Here is a 20137-nt window from a genome sequence, read left to right as displayed (position 1 = left end):
CCGCGCGCTTCACTGAGCGCTCTTAAACTGTGCCCTCATCAAGAGAAATGGAGTAATGCGTTCAAACCCTTAACGCCTCAACAGGTACCCTTCGGCAGATGTTTCGATATTCTATACGTTTGTACTTTATGTTATGCCAAAATATCACAACAGTCCTCTAGTATCTTATTTATTTCCGCAATGGGAATACTGTGGTTGGCTCAAGTTATATATAAACATGAAGAAAGGGTGGCAGTTTATTTTTTAACAGCACTAATTGTAACGTAACCTGAGTATGTCAATGCATTGTGCGTTAGTTTATATCAATTTTATTGTAACTTATTTAGATAGATGTGCTAGATTTATTTAGGTGTGCCTTTATAGAATTAAAGTTATCCAACAGATACTAGGACTTTTGCCACTGCCTTATTGGTATTTTGTCTAAAAAGTTACGTCATTGTAAAAGTTAAAATGTTGAAATTCTTTGAACATAATTTTAGGAGATGGTTTTAACAGAAACGGATAGATAAAGAAAATGGCACCATTTAGCCGCTTTACCATTATATCTTAACCATACCTGTAGGTAGGGGATACAGTACCTTGAAATCTACAATGTAGATAAAAATGCGTTACGAAAATGTAGTACTGAAGTGGATATTTTCAAAATACCGGGGCCATATTCAGCCGCACGAATATAAATTTAATTTGCTTTCATAAATAAATGCAACCGAACTGAACGAGTCAAGCGGATATTGTTTCGTTCGTTCGCCCGTCTGTTAAAACCCTGGCTTTTATTACACGCTCCTTAACGTATTCTGATAAATCCAAAAGACAGTTCCCTTTATAATTTTTTTTTAATTGACTGAAACTGTTTGGACCAATCGCACCAAATGAAAACGGCAGTAATTTCAAGAAATGCACTTACATCGTTTGCCTGAAACTGTTCGGAGACATTCTGCACCAAATGAAAACGGTAGTAATTTCAAGAAATGCACTTACATTGTTCGACAGCAAAGGCTTAATTCGATTCCTTTTCCGCTTTTGTGGTCTTGTGACGTCATCCATTCAAATTGTGCTCCATTTTATCCCAGTTCATGTCAGCGGGATCACGTCGCATTTCACGGCGTTTTAGGCATTGCATGAGCACCAATTAACTCCCGTGACTTCTCTGTGTACCCGCTGGCCCTTTGACCTCGTCTGGGTATTCAGGGCGGGACCTAGGTCCAGGGCCCTAGCTGTTTTAAGAAAACTTTATTCACTTTAAAGGTCGAAATGTGTGTTTTAAAATGGCCCAACATGATCTCATATTGGTGCAGTAAAAGTTAGTCGTCCGTTGCTAGGTCGTAACAAAATTACCATGATGTCTTTGCACTATATGTAGTACTTTTTCGGGTTTTGCCGCTCACCACATTTAGCATTTGTCCAAGTGTCCATCTTCAAATTCAATAGTCTTCTTCTGTGATAAATTTTTTTCAACTGAGTTAAATATGGATTTTAATTAAGCGACTTCTCATGTCGAATTATTGCGACAAAACCTGACCATATGCCACCATATTGTTTCAAACAGCATAACTTAGAGAAATATACCACAGGGTTTCGTTTCATTATTCCTCGGAAGATAAAGGCAATTGCTACTTACTTTATTACATTATATAGATATGTTACTGGATATTTACTGGTATTCTGGCTTTATAAATCTTGAAAGATTTACTTGTATATAAATTATGTACAAGTAAGTCTTTCAAGACTTATAAAGACAAGTGCTATCTTACACGGAAGCGTGTCTGGTTATTTGTTTTCCTGTATAACTCGTGAACATACACAGTATACTTGCACTGAACACGCGTTATTTAATGATGTTGTAACAGGAAAGAAAACTGCTTCAAACAGAAGCAGAATTTCGACTCGTTGTGTTACGCGAACATTGCACGTCAACTGATTATTCAAATCACCTTATTATTCAAAGCTTTTACATTGACCGTTGATTGGTGAGCACTCAAAGTAGATCGACTGCCAAAATGCGTCCAATACTTATTGTACAGGCAAAGGTGGGTACATATATTCCTGCACGATGTGCATCCATTTGAAATAGGTAAGAAAGTGTATGCTTTTATATGAAGTTCATTGTCCTTCAAACCCGGAAAAATGTGATTTTTTAAATGCTGCACCCTGTTCGTTTATCGATATAGGAAAATAAACCCATCTTAAAGTGCTTTAAGATAATAATAATAATAATAATAATAATAATAATAATAATAATAATAAGACCTTGAAAGCGGTTGCACTGTTCCTTCAAAAACAAGAATGCAAAGTTAATATCTGATACCCCCCATGTGTAATTTTGAAATGTTTTCCTTGATGAATTGCTCCCTGCAACTTACGTTCAATAAAGAAGACAAAGGCAACTGGCAGCCTTGCTTCACCACGTTTGCTGTTGAAAAGGGGTGAATATTTAAGATAAGCAGTGTTTTTGATGTGACCATGCAAATTCAGCCGCAGGTGTTTGAAGCGCTGATAATACATGTATAAATAGTGATAAATTACATCTGGAAGAAATGTTTTCAACAACAGACTCTGTGTATACCCGACTCTGTACATAATTAATGTCTCCAAGTCTATATCACGCTGGCAGTAAAAGTTTATTTCAGGCAACAGCTATTGTAAGTCACAGCTGCACAAGAATAAAGGTTGCTTTATTGCACGGCGGCTTAAAATAATTGGTTTTGACACAATTCGTCGTTTTATATACTTAATAGGATTAATTTTAACTTGGATGATTGAGGACCAAGGCCTGCAATGTGCTACAGTAAGCGTGCATTGACCTTTCATTATGGAGTTTAAATTCAGAAACTGTTTTCTCCAAAACCATCACGACAAATGATGCTGAAAGGTCTTCCTAGCACGCACAATCACCTGTCCTATGATACAATTAGTGTATGGTGGTGAGCTTTATGCATTTATATACTGTTTGTTGCTCAGCAACAATACCTCAACTCGCTCACTGTTTCACTTTACCGTAGCTCCTTAATTGGCCGGTAGAACAGGCAACCAAGGAATTGACACGTCGTATTGTGATTTATAACGTCCGAATAGATAATGTGATGCGTGATAATTAAAATTCGGTATCTTTCATGTTAATTTTTTTAAATTATTTTTCCCGTCCTGCAAGGTGTGCATGTGCATATTTTGTCAATCATAGATGAATATAATGATTTACAAAGTGCTCATCCCACCTGCTCGTGTTTCTGGCTATAGTAATTACCATCCATACAATGTTTCTAGCGGTTAATGGCACATTAATGATATTTTCACTTGCCAATCTTTTGAAATTATAAGCGTAGGTAGAACGCAGTTTTCTGATTTGAAAATTTGGACAGGTTGGAAGTTCCATTTCTCTTTATTAGCCAGCTGTAATTTTAGAAAGCAAAAACTACAGAAACCAATTGAATATCAATTTGCTTAAGTTATTGTGTGGTTTTCCTTCTATTGGCAACTCCGTGACAGGCTGGTCTTTTCGTTCATTTACTCAGCATACATTTATGTATAATCACGATCTCTTTTAACTTTTACATTGATGTTTTATCACGCTACCTAATTGCATTGGAAAAGAACAAACAGCTTCCTAATGGTTCATTATATCTACGTCTTAAATAGCCGATTTTCATTTGAAAATGCATTGGCTTGCGTTGTTGACGTCATTCCGAAACCAGGGTTTTCTTTGTGTAACAAAGCGTAATCAAGGAGTCAGTTTATAAAGGCCATTTATAAACTGCGTCTTTCAGAGCATATGAAAACTCCAGGGAGTAGGGTTCGATGATATGAGTATAAAGTTCTGAAAGGTGGCCAGTTTGCTCTTTAGAACTGACAGTGCGATGTGGGACATTTATCTGAGAACGCATTCTGTCTGTGTGGCAGCGTTATAAAAGACAGCTCTTCTCTTGGTTGTGTTCAAGAAGAACCTTGGAGTGGAAGAAACCATGCAGAATTAAGGTTCTGGCATTCATTTGAGAACGCTTGTTTTTTCATATATCGCCGTGCCTGACAGAATTCATTGAGCAGGGACAAACATTGGGTTGTACACGTTTTAAAAGATTCCTTTTTACGTGCACATCAAGAACTTTTTCGGTTGGTTTTTCGGTACAGCTCACCACAGAGCCTCGTTGCTGAGATAAATTAATCACAGAAAAAACAGACAGCTTCCAAATAAACTAAATACCTTATTTCAACCAACAACGTGTCGAAGCTTATACGTGCAAGTGGAGGAAAAAAGTCAAGGTAATATGTTTTTCTCTGTAACTGAGTTTGTTGGTTTCATTAATCCATTCTGTTAATTTAAGATTAAGAGAACGCGGTTTGTGTTAATGAGGCTTTAATCTCTAGTTCGTTTTCAGTGTAAAGTTTGGCCAAAAGCTGCAAGTAACGCCGATTGCATCATGTTCCAACACCACCAACAGCGTAATTATAACAAAAACATGCACGTGCTGTTAAATCATGTGTTAATTCATTTAGCACAAAGTTAATTTACTCCTTATAACAATTTAAACGTTTCAAGTAACTGCAAGCGATTTGAACATTACTCAACTGTATGGAGGTCTAATTTGCTAGCAAATTTAGATTAATCGGGTTTTACGAGGTTTACTCATATGCTTTTTATGTACATCGTAACATTTAACTTATTTCTCAATAACTTAACCACAAAATGGTTTTTAGACACCATTTGACCTCAGCTTGTCGTAATCATCCTCAGGAGATATAATGTTAATATTCGAAACCGTTAGCCCATGATCCCTAATTATACTGTATGCTTTATAGATATCATCAGCGTACATGTAGATCGAATGACCTGGGTAATTAAGTAGTTTGATTGTCGGTAATTTGCTTTCAGTTTTTATAACCTCTTTTCTGGCACCGCATGAGGTTGTCGCAAGATGCCTGTTTTGGCTCCGGTAGTGGGGATTCACGACAAAGGACAAACTGAGAAAAATGAAAACTTTGCAGCAATATTGCAGCGATTTAGTTTGCAGAAGTTCGCCAAATTTGCTGCAAATTTGCTGCGATATTTTGCTAAGGAGGGTTCCATCTTTCCGCCCTTTGTTGGCATGCCACTATAAAAGTGCATCGGAATGAACATCTATTTGTCATAAACCATGATATATTTGCCATGGTCAATTTATATTCATAGACGCCTACATACATACATACATACATACACAGTGAGGTATGTTACACATGTATAGCCGAAAGAGATGAGTACAACTTATGCATGGGTATATAACTATGTACAATCACTGGAATGCTTCCAACTGTTACTGAGTGTTAGTACATATGGTACATTCCTGTAAGGATGCTTACTCACTCTAATAAGTTGTTGTATGAGAGGCTGTCATTCTAGTTCGTTTTCTACTCTGCCTACATTCACATACAGCAACCATCTCGTTAAACGTCTTTCCCAGCAAACACAACGTTATTATAACGTTACCATAACGTTTATTGTACCAAAAAACGTTATGGCCACGTTATGGTAACGTTATAAAACGTTCTGTGTTTGCTGGGTTGTCACTTCTTGATACCCATATCTAATCGCAATAGAGTTTCAAACTGGTTAGTTATATTTGTATCTTGAATATTTGATTTTTCCTTTGAAAGATTTCCTTTCGTTTAACCGCTCGAAAATATCAAATTGTTTCTTATAGTTACCATTAAATTCAGGTCAGCTATGTTCAGAGGTGAAGCAACAATTACATTCCGCATCCCGCGATGTGTAATTGTACTTACGTGGACACGGCGTGGAGTAGTTACTGTTAGGTGTAATGTCATTTATTGCTTCCACTTTAAATTGGAATTAAAATCATCGCCTCTTAGTTGTTACATTGATTCATTTAAAGAAGACTCATACATGTGAGACTGCAGAGGAGTACTTTGATTGCCGATACGTGCGCTTTGGCTTGCACCTCATTATACGTCGAAAGTTGTGTCCAATTAAGAAATGTTTTGCCAAGTGATGCATTAAGACTACGGAGTGTCCATCACAACAATGCTCCCAACATATTTATAGCGAGCATGAAACGCTATTTAAGTGTTTTCCATCATTTTCTTTAATGGATACCTCTACTACTTTAGTTTTAACACTACACTGCTAATGTGATCTAGGCCGTCACAATTGTTCATAAGAAACAAACCCAGAGCTTAAGAAATACATGAAATTATCTTGTACCGAAAATATTTTATATGCTTTTCGGTGACAGCAATACAGACACACAGTTTCGAAAACATTAGTCTCCAAAGCTTGACCGAAATACCTTACGATTCAGTTTTAGAACTTTGCTTTGGTGTAGATTAACTCACTATTACAATGTTGAACTTTTTTGACATATTTCCTGCGAGAAAATGTCAACTTTGTTTCAGATATATAGATAGATCAGTAGTTACATTTGTACATTCAGATGTACGTTTACATACACTAAACGGGACATTTATAAGGACACCATAAAAGGCATTGATTGCCTGTTCGTTCTTTAAATAACATTACACCCTCCAGTAAGCACGCCTTGGGTCGTTTATTTTGCTCTGTCCCCTTGGGCGTTCACCTGTTGACACTGATTGACAACGCATATCCGGACACCCTGGGCATCAACTTGACTAGAATCACATTACTGTACAGAGCGGAACCATTGTTAATAATCTGAAACCCCGGGTACTTCCGTCGTTACACATTGATAAAAAGTTGACGTTATTCAAACAGTCGCTCTTCATTTAGCGCATTTCGACCTTGGTGTTTGACTGTGGCATTGAAAAGAAAAGCTTGGTTGCGTTTCGGGCAATTTCCCGTAATCTTTATATATAATTTCAACGTCGGTAACTGGAGAAAATGCAACAGCCATAGAAAACCTTTCAAAAAAGGCAGAATAGTCGGCCTTATGGCGGGTTGGAGAAATGGCAAAATAATTTCCTCCGGGGAATGGGCAATTGGTTCAAATAGCCTTATTCAGAATACATTTCCCCCGCGGATTTATAAGCTCACCGGTTTATGTATGTTTTTTCCAATTCATGTATCACTTAGAAGAGATTTACCAGTCAGATTGACACATTGCGGGCATACTTTTGAATTATACAAGAATCAGACGTATGAATTAGCAATGGTCTGTGAGATAAAGCCAACCTCAGCCTTTCTTGGTTTTTCCTCAGACATCAAATAGCCTTCTATAGTTGTTAGAAGGCGTCCTACGCAGAGCATTTTCAGATAATTGGATGTTTGGCTCAATATTTAATTTATGATTAGAAACAACAGTCTGTGTTGTGGTGTCACACACCTCTCCCAATAACCGCAGACATATCTGAAAATACAGAAAGTTCAATTCATTGTTTAATAAACAAGCACACGGAAAAGAGGCATGTCCTGCTTCGTGTATACTCAAGTATATAGCTTTATTATCAGATATGTTCCATTTTTTTATTGTCTTCTATAAATTATAAGATGCAAAATTTTGTTTTATAAGTAACATCTGATAGGTAAAACTTGTTAATTCCAATGAATTTTTGTGAATTATATTACTCACGTCTGTCTATGAAGATTTCAGGATCGCTTTGGTGTAACCGTTATTGTGAATATTTGTCCTTTTGGAAAACACCTATTTTCAAAAATACAAAAGTGAAAACGCGCCACGTTGTCCTTTCTGGTTTCCTTTGTCAGTGTTTTTTATTTGAAGTGTCCTTTTTATCACTATTCTGTCATGTGGAGCTCATTTTTGGCACCAATTATGATCAGTCATTAATGCTTCTCGTTAAAACAGATGCTTTGCCCATTTGCGCCTTCTTTTATGTGTTTATAGATACATGATGCATAATTGAGAATCCCATATAGTACACGCACTATGCACCTAAGACAATTAATACAGCTATTCGTCAAGTGCCACACTGGTCTTAATTGTCCTAAGATATATAACTTTAAAATAGCTTTTATACAATGTCTTCTCCGAAAATGACCATTAACTCACCGATATTTCGACTTAGAGTGAGCGATCACTTCCCATTGCCCCAGCTGTTGATCTAAGTCCGCCTTTGCGTCATTAACCACATCCAATGTGCTCTTTAAGTTAATGACATGAATATAGAAAAGTGATCTGTATTTTGACCGACTTTAAAAGTATAGTCCCGCGCGGCACGCAAGTTCCAAGAAACCGCAACTTTTAAGTTCTCTAGCACTACAAAGCAAGAGTACATGTAGTAGAAATTTACTATATTCTGTGTGTATATATATTTGATACAGCGAGCAGAACACGCGAACAGAAATGTACATTTTCAAACTGAAACAAATCTTATCGCGATTCCATAATGCGTGTGTGCGCGTGTGTGTATGCGTGTGTGTGTGCACATCTGTAGTCTGTGTATGCACATCTGTATGTATTTATAAGCATGCTGTTAGTTCACTTTCGCGTACTAACAGGTACGCGCGGTTGGACTGCACTTATAATTAGGTTTACTTTTTGCAGGCGAGGTGAGGTTTGCATTCCGGAGGTTATTCGTACACATTTTACGTACCAAAGTGTTTGTATGTAAAACAATTAGAGGACCAGATCAGTATATGCACTGTCCAATAAGATTATCTCTTCTTAGTGTTCTCCAGGAACAACATCTTAAACAAAAAACAATTCTCGTGTTGTGCCTGCGTGCATGAAGTCAGTGTTATAAAAACCTAGCTCAAGGTTAAGTGATCATTTCGAAATGAGCAAACGCAGTGCATGTATATCTAATAAGACATTCAAAGTCATTGTAGGACACAAAGCATCGTATAATTGGCAATTCGTGTTTTTTCTCTGTTTACCCAAGGCCAATCTTATCAAAGCTATCTCTAATGATAAATCTCTATAAAGGGCCTGATCGACGGGTGATTCGTGTCTATTGGCCTGTCTCAAGGAATACAAATGTCACCAACGCGGAATGTTGACAGATCATAATTGTTCAGTCAGAAGGTCTTTTATGTCTCCTTCCGCTGTATTACAACTAACATGAATTCCGGTAATGCGGCGGTGAACTCATCGTTATAACGTCACTGCAACAACATGAGCCGACTACGTAACGTTTGCCTTGAACTAAACTTACACGGCGCCGTTTAGCCAACGAATTAAGAGGTTTACTCCCACTCCTGGGCCGTATGTTCAGTCAACTTTGAGCTGATCATAAGTTTTAAGTGTATTCCAGCAGAAATAGGGAGTTTTCTCTCGGTAGACTAACTTGTTGGAGGGTTAAAATGTCAGAATGTTTGTTGTTCAAAAAGCATAGGAAATTCATTTTCTTTATAACCGAGCTCCCTAATTATGTTTGAAGAAGAAAAGACGCTGTCACCTCGCTCGATCATTACGTTACCACGACGGCATTTCGTTTGTTCATGCAGATTTAACACATTATATATACCCTGCTATTTAAAATCCCATCGCTATTCAACATAACCACCAACGGCTTCATTAACAAACTGAACAGACACAGTAAAGCATTGTTTGAAGTCACAGGACTGTCGCCGGAGGGGTGGGGGGGGGGGGGGGACGAACCGCCATTTTTACCGGGAAAAGGTCCGCTCTGGGTAAAGTCTGATGTATGTACATGAAGTTTTCATGAGGTTTCTTCGAAAAATACACCGAACACTCATTGCTTTATCCGTATTTCGCATGTGTGCATGGATCCAGACAGAGGAATTGTGTTACACGTGTAAACGTGCCAATGTCCCTCTGAACGTTTCACTATTGAAGTGTCATCCAAGGAGAATTTCTGCGAACCCGTATTCAAAGAAAAATCGGACAGATCTTTTATAGATGATATCAGACATCTTAATTAAGATCATTATATCATCATTAAATACGTGCCCATTTGGTTCTGTTGCAATTATTTCAAGATTATGGTAATAATTAGGGATGTATTTGCAGACAAGGGATATATCTTAAAGACGGTTTAACTGAAATCTCGTTAGCGGGGAGGGGAAAATTTATTTTCATATGGCGATTGCAATGAAGATGGTGATTAACACAAAACGAATAGACATTCAAGTCTCCCTGTCAAAATTAAAGGTATATTTCATCCTTATGAATGAGGAAAACCATGCCAATTGGCTTCGTCCCCAGTTCTGTCTTTACCACTGTATAACGTTGTGAATCACTGCTTAGTTGAGAGCAAACGTAGGATTGCGCTCTACAAATAGCGTAGCATCGGCAAGAGTGGTAAGTGGGCATTCGGAATATATATATATATATATATATATATATATATATATATAGAGAGAGAGAGAGAGAGAGAGAGAGAGAGAGAGAGAGAGAGAGAGAGAGAGAGAGAGATCACTGGTGTCCACAAACAGATTAAAGGCAGCAACAGTATTGGTAACAGGAGCATCAGTAAGTAGTAGTAGTGATGTTAGCGCAGGTAGAAGTAGCATTTGTGATGACGATGTAACACGACAGAGAGCCCCCCATGATAGAGAGCCTACTTCCTCTTCATTTGTACAGGTAAAACTTGTCCTAGATTTTAACACACTTAGGTCAGGCTAACCCTAACCATTATAACTAAATGGAGGACGGACAATCAGTTACACGGACCCTCAGTTTCGTTACAACGGCGGTGGTGGTGATAGTCGTTTTAGTAGAATGTACATGTAACCGAAGGGGCAGGAGAAGGAGGAGGTGTCGTTATAATTGCAGTCATGAAAACAAAGGCCAACAGCATTGGTGAAAATGGCCATAATAGAGCAATTTGACATAGAAGTGTAGCGACCATGGAAAATGTAGCAGTCATGCTGGTCACTCGGTGAATGCACCTTATGGTTATAGACATTATATTTTGACCTACCCGGTCTGCTACCAAAAGCACTCCCAACGAACGCAAGACAACGTCAAATTGGAAATAAAGCTTTCGTGACTCTGAAAGATCAAACACAGAAGCATAGACTAGTGTCTATTCCCATTGAACGTTATCATGGGAAACTTGCAAACGTTAATGGTGCTTTAGACGCCGTTTCTCACGTTTGATTAAATTCGAAAAGTTATAGGCCTACACTGCCTTTCAGTGATTTATGGAGAACAAGCAGATTCAAGAGGCTAACTCGTTTTTCTATTCCATGGAGAGTGAGATTGCATAAACTGAATAAAGGCAATTGTCAATTACTTAAAATGCCACCATTACCTTGCGCGATTACATCATTATTTTACTGTCTTCTGTGATTAAGCCTTTTAAAATATGTGATTAGGGAATATACAGGCTTTGCTGTTTATGGAGATATTGTTCAATTTCCTTCTATACAAAGCCATGGTTTAGCAAATATTCTTTCTTTATTATTCTCGATAAGGTATTTTAATGAAATGGAAAACGCTATTAGTCAAAGAATAAGTGATTGGAATCCCTGACATTGTCTTTATTTTCCGCAGAGAAACGAAAACAAATGTATCGTTGCCTGCCTTTTCATCTTGCCTTTTTTTCATAATGATTTTCCCCTTGGAACTTAAGAACACGAGGACATTTTCCAGCAGTCTCAGATATCGATACTGCGACAGTTTACGTGACTTTTTGGTTAAATACGCACGGTGTCATGTTCGGGCAGAAAGACCTCTGGCTTTGTCAATTGATTGTAGTCGAAGGCATTGCAGTGTTTTCACTGCTGCAGAGCTCTCTCTCTCTCTCTCTCTCTCTCTCTCACTTTTCGAGTATAATGACAAAGCATATGTTTCTTTTTCGTCAGAGTTTTGTTCCCAAGTGACAGATCGAGAAAGAGAGAGGTAGAGAGTCCACCTTGGAGCTACATGTACAGTTGTACGTGGCACACGATCTAGGCGATGGCTTCGTTTTGCGTCTGTCACGTCGTTTCATATGACTCGTACGCTATACATGCTGTGTTGCTGTTGATATTGTTCCAAGATCAAAACGCCTAAAAAAATATCAAATGTGCATGTAAACTGTCACGCGTGACAGAAATAACGAAGTTCATGGGAAATGGAACATTAAGAAAATTGGCTTTAGGCGATTGTTCAAGATGAAGCATAAAGTAACGAGAAGAAATTAGACACGCGAAAAAGTACGTCAGTACAGGAAAATAGTAACAGGAAAATGAAAGTAAAGTAAGCCGATGAGTTATTACGTAATTTATATTGCCGACGTTTAATAAATGGCAATGTGGAATAAAAAATAGAGCATTGTTGCTTCAGCCCTGCATTGTCCATCACGTTAGGCATATATATATATGTGTGTGTGTGTATGTGTGTGTGTGTGTGTGTGTGTGTGTGTGTGTGTGTGTTCATATTGGTCGTTTCATAATCCCCGTTTCTTCGTTAAAATATTTTGCATTGAACGTGGATCATTGTGCGCTCTCTCTCTCTCTCTCTCTCTCTCTCTCTCTCTCTCTCTCTCTCTCTCTCTCTCTCTCTGGCATAGGTTCATCAACATATTGCAAGAAAGCACAAGTTTTTAATGTGCACGTAGGCACCTTATTGCAAATGCACAACGTTGTTTTAATGGTACGGTATGGCTCATAAACACCAGGCGGTCAACAGGAAACAGTTTATCCAATGTGACAAAGGGCAATTCGTCTCACCATGAAGTCTTAAGTCAGGGATCTAGGGCTCAGAACTCCACGGGTGTGACCTTTATATCAAGGGGCGAGTTTCATGATATATGACATGTGACCGTGGACGGCTACCTGTTAATTTCACGTGCGTTGCATTGTTTTTGTCCATTCTAAATTAAAACACTGTGCGACACTACACAGTATAGCTGCGGGTAATATATACACTGTAGTTTTAATTGTACATCGAACGGTGTGAAATATCACCCTTTCCTTATTAACATTGCAGCATTTAATATAATCCCTTCTTCTACTTTTTCGTTATTTAGATCAAATTAGGAATGGCATGGTTTTAACTCATATCAGCTCAGTTTACAAAATGAAGTGTTATAAGAGGTTTGACTATGTATAGCTGGAACCAATGCAAGCAAGCCTATACTTAACCTTTATGATATAAAGATTGCAGAGCAAAACTGTCCACATTATTCAACTTCATACATGTACCACTACCATTTTTCTGTCATTTAATCATTTGAGCTTGTCTGAGCTTGCAAAAATGCTTATGATTCATCCAATTGCAGTGCAGTGGATCTGTCAAATAGCAAAATGAAGGCGATGGCCGATCTGGCTTTCGGCGTCACTTTCAGGAAAGACCCTAACTTCCGTCCATCAGTTCAATCATTGCCACACTGAGAAAACTTCCTGATATCATCTAAGTATTCATTTTGTTTCTCCCGTAAAGACATTGTCTGTCAATTATGCGGCGCTTAAGCAGATGAGAGCTGAATACGAAAATGCATCTTTCTTAGCTGGAATGGCTTCCTACCGTCATAAATATTGCATTGGTAATTAATGCGCTGAACAAAAGTGATGACTTTTATGAAGTGAAAAGACCGTGGCATTTCAGAGACATCGTTTATTTAGATTTATGATAAAGTGTTTTTTTCTGATCGCGTTGTATCTTATTATTATGTTCCACGTAACTGAATGTCATCCTACAGCAATTAAATAGCAAATTATATATATATATATATATATATATATATATATATATATATATATATATATATATATATATATATATATATATATTTTTTTTTTTTTTTTTTTTTTTGCGAATTTCAATGCCAAAGTAAAATTCAAACTTCTCTAAGCCGAAACCTGAAATCACGAAATGAAGTGATGTTAATCGTAGAATATGGGAAAGAAAACACTGAATGCTTATTTAACTTGACACCTTTTCCTGTTTGTTGATACTCATTCACCCTCCTGTTTATCTAAACATTGCGCACACACCTAGTTTTTCTTACCAAATGCTAGTTGTGGTGTGTTCTACGAATAATGGGGACTCAATGGACAATCAACAAGCATCGGGGGAATCGTCGCTTCTTTGAACGGAATCTCTATGAAAGGTTATATTTGTAATAAGATCACAAATTGGCAATTGCTGATAGTGCTTCGATTGAGATTCAGTGTGTAGTTTAATTCATGGTCAATGACAGAAGGCATTGTAAAATGGATCTTTTTTTTTCCTGGAGTATTCATATTAACTGATTGGTGACATTTGATTTAATCCCACTGACAGTTTTATCTGGAGTGGTGTTTTACCCGTTCATGTACACTTTGCATGTATTCCTGGTATTGAAACGCGAGGCAGTTGGCAGGAAAGTGTCAATGTCAGAAGGTTTCAGTGGACAATAATACCATGAGTAGACGTCAATAAAAGCAAAGAGACTTAATTGCTTTCTGCGACATATTGGGGAAGGTCGTTCTATGGACAATCGTAAGTGACAATATAAGTTTCCTAGCTGTCACTATTTTTGTCACTTCATCATCTTACTTAAATGCACGCGTCCCTGGGAGTGAGATTAACACCACTTAATTGTGTGGTAATCCGAGGCATCCTTGAAACACCTGTTAGGCGTGAATGTCATATCTGAGGCTTAGGAGTTCCAGGCGTGACACCTCCGCATATATAAGAGACAACAGTCCTCTGTTTTATCCTTTCATCTGAGGCTACCGGTGACAGCCACACTTTGAATTGTTCTAGACCAACATTTCGAGCACCTGTTGGATGAGGTAATAATTGAGGAAATCATCAAGTTATTTGGAATGGACAACATAAACGATGGCCATTAAAAGTGATCTTAATTTTATTGTTTGTGTTTCAGGCAGACGTTTAAAGAGAGAGGCACGGTTTGAAAGCGTTTCTGTTAGGATGACAGGTGGTTGGCAGAAGATCACGTCAATGGAAGAGTGTGTGCAGAAACATGCCCGAACAGCGCTACCTAAAGGTAGGTATTCCTTATATATTATGCGTCTCATCTTACATCATTCAATAATTAAGCAAATCAGTGCAGTCCAAATTCTTTTATTGCAATTATTTCGAGAGACGAGACGAATATTGGACGTCATTTTGACGGCGTCATGAAGCTGTTGGAATGTTTTTAGATGATACCGATACCTATAATGAACAATTGTCGCACCAGTGGAATCATTTTACCATGTGCATGAACTCTCATTTAGTATACACGGTTGTGAAACCTTAAGACAATTTTGATTCCTGTTGTTTCTAACAGAGATGCACATGTAGTTCCAAGCGGAGTTAAATATTTCTCACTAAATTAATATAGCAATGTTACAAATTAAAGACAAACGGTTCTGGGATTATGTGGGTGGCATGTATCGCGGTTTTCTATTAGCCTTGCAAGTTCAGACTTACGAAGCCATATTTGCTGATGCTGTTTTTTTCCCTTTTGATTTTTTTTTCCTTTTTGATTTATTAAAATATATGATATTATAGGACGTGTAACATCAAGTTGTGATAGTCAGCCTTTGGATATTTCTCTGTCAACGGGACAATTTTAAACCACTTGTTTGCTTTTATCTTACTTCATTCGCCACCAAATACACCTTATCTGTGTTTCTGACAAACACGTTTCTGTCACATTGTATTATAGTCCAGGAAATTGGTGAAAAATTGTGCATTTTTTACCTACAAGCATGAAATTTGGCACACTTATGGACAATAAAATTCTAAGCAAATTTGGATATATGGGCATGTCCGAAAATTCCAAAATGGCCGTCAAATCCAATATGGCCACCAAAATACATTTTCAAATTAAAACTTCAAGTATATAGTCTTCTAATGACTTAAAATATCATATAAAGGTTAGAAAACACCATGTATGAATCCTTCAGGTGTATTAAATCCAAAATGGCTGCCAAAAGTAACAAAAGCAGACCATTTATTCAAGATATCCATTTGAATGGGGAATTCATCAAGCACTTAAAACTACAATCATAAAATTTGGCAGGTTTGTGGAAAATGAAATTCTGAGCAAGTTTGGATGTATGGGCATATCCGAAAATTTAAAAATGGCCTTCAAATCCAAGATGGCCTCCAAAAATACGGCTTCTAATTAAAACTTCAAGTATATAGTCTTTTAAGGGCGTAAATATCATACAAAGGTTAAAAAACACCACGGTATGAATTCAGAATCAATATTTGCTTTTTTAGGTGTATTAAATCCAAAATGGCCGCCAATAGTAAAAAGCACTCTACTAATCCAAGATATCCAGCAGAGTGGATAATTCATCAAAAACTACAAGCATGGCATTTGGTACAGTTGTAAAACAGGAGTCCAAGCACTTTTGGATGTATGAGCATGTCTAAAAATTTCAATATATGGCCCCCAAATCCAATATAGCCGACACAAATACCCGTTCAAATTAAAACTTCAAGTATATATAATCCTATAATAACTTAAGATAACATTTTATGGTTAAAAAAGACTATGGTATGCATGAAGTATCAATATTTGATTCTTTAAGTGTGTAGAAATCCAAAATGGCCTCCAAAAATAAGAAAAACAGGCCACTCACAGCAGCAGTATGGTGAATTCATCATGCACTTAAAACTACAAGCATGAAAATTGGCTCAATTGTACAGAACAGGATTCTAAGCAATTTGTTATATAGGGACATGTCTGAATATTCTAATATGGCCACTAAAACCCTTTTAAAGTAAAAAGACTACTATATAATCTGACTGACAACAGTCTTTACTCTTTTTTGGTTTTTCGCTCCTTTAGTTACATTTAGACCCAAATGACCATAAAAAATGGAACAGGACTCCTTTTGGTCTAGTTGTGACACCACATGCAGCAATTCTATAAATGTCAAGGATATGAAAATGTCAAGGTATTTTCACAAATAAGTTTCAAATTAACGAAAGTTATTTTATCAAGTAAGTGTTGCACATTTTATGGGCGGTCAACCTTTTACTTTAGTAAATGGACAATATCTCAACAGAGGATAACAGCTAGCTACACCAAAATTTCTACTTATTTGGTTAAATAATTTTCATTCATTAATGTGTGCCTAGCTTTACTAGTAGTTGTGTTTCCCTCAGCTTTCCCAGTATTTCCTTAAAGCTAAAGCTTCTACATGTAATCCACTTTCCCCAACAAAATAACAAGAGACATTGGTCGTTTTTAACACCAGAAAGCATCAGTTTACATGCATGAGGGTCAATAGGAATATGAAAGTGTGGTAGGGCATAGTAGTAGATGTAGGTTACTAGTGTGAACCCTTATAGGACCAGTCTTCCAATGCTTCTGACTCCCCTCACCACAGTTAGCAACTGCACACATAACTACAAACAGATGTCAGGCCTACCCAACTACCAGACTCGGCACCTAAGGATCCTGAATTAACTGGTATATCGGACCACACTACCCGTTTTCAAGGTGTGTGTCAGATCGCATTTCGGAGTATCAGCCATAACACCGACAGGATGAGCCCTGGCATGCTCCGCTGTCACCTTGATTGGATAGTAAACGATTGTCGTAAAATCGCTATATGATTTTAAAACCGGGCGCATAAATTTGAAAGCCACCTAGATGACCCTTAGACTGCCACATTAATCTAATACAATGCAAAAAAGCCCTATCAAAAGTGGTTAAAACATTCAAACCGAATGTCGTACAGTCCCCATATACCCCCATAGAGACCATAAAATAGAGTACTCTAAAGTAAGAGTACAGTTTCAGATTGTTCAGCCGAGCGTGGATGAGCCCGCAGTCGTGCTACAAAATTTGTTCTGGGATATGATTCTCCGAAATGCGATCTGCGTGGTCCGATATACCGGTTAATTCAGGATCCTTAGGTGCCGAGTCTGGTAGTTGGGTAGGCCTGGATGTGGTAGGAGCTACCTGGTAGATTTTGTAAGCTGGGTAAGTGAATACTCTTCATGGCTTTATTCTGGATTGTCCCACAGAGACAATGATGCCGGAAATCTCATGAATTTTTACCTTTCAAAGTCCATATTGCACTAATTTCTTGGTGTAATCCTCAGAATACATCGTTTTTTGAAGTTTTGTATGTATTAACTGTCTGGAGGATTTTAATTCTTTTATTTTCATGTTCAGTTTTTTGAAAGTATAAGTTTGTAACTAAACAAGTTGCCAAATGATCAAATGAAAACCAAAGTTTGGCGCCTATAGATCAGTGCTTCTTTTTTAGTGCACGAAGTGTGAAGTCTGCAATGCAACTCTTGGATACAGCACGTATCAACACCTGCCCTCTGTTTGGGGTACAAGTATTTCTTTGCTCATAAATTTTCACTAAATTCTCGGTAGCCATTACTGCGAATGTACTAAAGCCAATTTTTTAAATAAGAAGCTTTTCTAATTTACTTTTGAAGCACAAGATAACATCATAACATTATCGAGTGCAAATGTGCCCCGCTTTTAGTACTTTACCAATGAAAAACACCAAATTGTTGAGACCTGTATGTTTGATTAGCTGTCATTTTTGTTATATTTATGAGCATTTGATGAAGCGCCATGCACTGATCTAGCTGAAGAATCATAACCAACAGACAAAATTGGTACACCCCAAGTTTTTTATATTTGCCTCTTTAAGGCTAAGTTATTCTGGTGTTTCTTTCACATTTTATGGATTTTGCACGATACTTTTTTTCTTAGAAAGGGGGAGTCACTCATGAGTGCCATATAAGAAAATTTTTAACTGGGAATTGATCTAAATGAGAATCCAGAGCAAAAAGTCAAACTACTTATGTTGGTTTATCAAAAGAAGGACTTTTTTCAGTACATAATAAATGTATCATGCTTGATGGTTTTTTAAAAACTTTGTAGAATAGCTCCTGCCGAGGTAGGAATATACTGATTATACAGGTAGTTTGCAAAGCCCACATGCCTATTCCCGAATGATTACAATTCAATAGTTGTGGTCTGCTGACTTTTGGAGGCCATTTTGGAATTTTAAAGCCTTAAGTGGCAGATATTGATACTTCATATATACAATGGTATTTTCTAACCATTAAATGATATTTTTATAAAAGACTATACAAATAACTTTCACCTTGAAAGGGTGTTTTGGGGCAATATTGAAATTGGCTGCCATATTGGAATTTTCAGACATGCCCCTATATCCAACGTTGCTTAGAATCATGTTCTACATAACTGTGCCAATTTTTATGCTTGTAATTGTAAGTGCTTGATGATTTTACAAAACTGCTGCATATTTTGCGTAAGTAAACTGCTTATTTTACTTTTGGAGGCCATTTTGGAATTCTATACACCTTTAGAAGCGGATATTGATAATTCATTCATAGCATGATATTTTCCAGCTATAAAATGATATTCTAAACCATTTTAGGACTATATATTAGATGTTTTAATTTAAAAGAGTATTTGTGGCGGCCATATTGGATTTGGCGGCCATACTGGAATTTTCAGACATGCCCATATATCCAAAAAAGCTTAGAATTCCATTATCTACAACTGTGGCAAATTTCATGCTTGTAGGTAAAAAACGCACAATTCACCCTTTTTTCTGCACCAATTTCTTGGACTATTAGAGCTGTGACCCTTACTCATCCCTGTTATAAGCATCAAATGCGAGTCAAGCGTTTGTAAAGCAATAACAAACCTTAGCCCTCCTGAGAATTTTCTTTGTCACCAAACTTTGAAGCCTTTGAGGATCTTTATTTATAGATACGTTTTTTTTTTAGTTCTAACATTTTGTTTTTACCTTCCCGACTGGAATCAAGCAATATCTTTCTTCATTACGAGAGTAGCTTGAAAACCAAATATTAAGCACTTTAAAATGAAGCCATGGATCAATTTTCTGGAAACGGCTTTGGAATGGGACATTTTGATGATCGATTAAAGGAAAATTGTTACAATTTCCAAGAGTATTAAGGTTTTTGCCTTTACAAATTAAACATACTTCATTGGACTCGTTTGAGAAAATAAGTCACATTGGATGGCCAATTCATTGAAATTAACTCCACAGGGAAGATTTGCTGATGACTGCAGTATATGGCTGTTAATTGCTAACCTTTTCACACAGTCTGTTGTCAGTGTGTTTTGTATCAGATGATATTTTGACGCGGAATCTTCTGGGGCTTTCACTGAGGTTTGTCGTCTGTTAAACTGTACGCGATGGTCAACGGGGAGTGCATTTATATATACCGGGTTCGTATAATATACATCATAACATACGGAATAAACGGTTTCTCGCTCTTTAGTTTTGTAGCCGACAAGTAATTAGGTCAAATTAAGTCAAAGTGGCGGTTTTCAGTAAAAGGGCCTT

At 37.2% G+C, this 20137-nt stretch overlaps 1 protein-coding gene across 7 annotated transcripts in view; it reads left to right on the top strand.

Annotated features, from left to right (window-relative positions):
• LOC106175588 (PDF receptor) overlaps window positions 1–20137 on the top strand; it is a 67445-nt gene that overhangs the window by 31274 nt on the left and 16034 nt on the right. For 6 of the 7 annotated variants that reach the window (XM_087013552.1, XM_087013551.1, XM_087013556.1 and 3 more), the window contains one exon: window positions 14686–14808. In XM_087013552.1, coding sequence (XP_086869678.1) covers window positions 14733–14808 — 76 coding nt within the window. In that variant the 5' untranslated portion in view covers window positions 14686–14732. Of the gene's footprint in view, window positions 1–14547; window positions 14594–14685; window positions 14809–20137 lie in introns of those variants that run through there. The other variant, XM_087013554.1, reaches the window with a different exon arrangement.

The sequence above is a fragment of the Lingula anatina genome, chromosome 5 (genome assembly GCF_051362555.1).
Source record: "Lingula anatina isolate TDL-2025a chromosome 5, LinAna3.0, whole genome shotgun sequence".
NCBI lineage: Eukaryota > Metazoa > Brachiopoda > Lingulata > Lingulida > Lingulidae > Lingula > Lingula anatina.
This window is presented reverse-complemented; position numbering and strand designations above follow the sequence as displayed.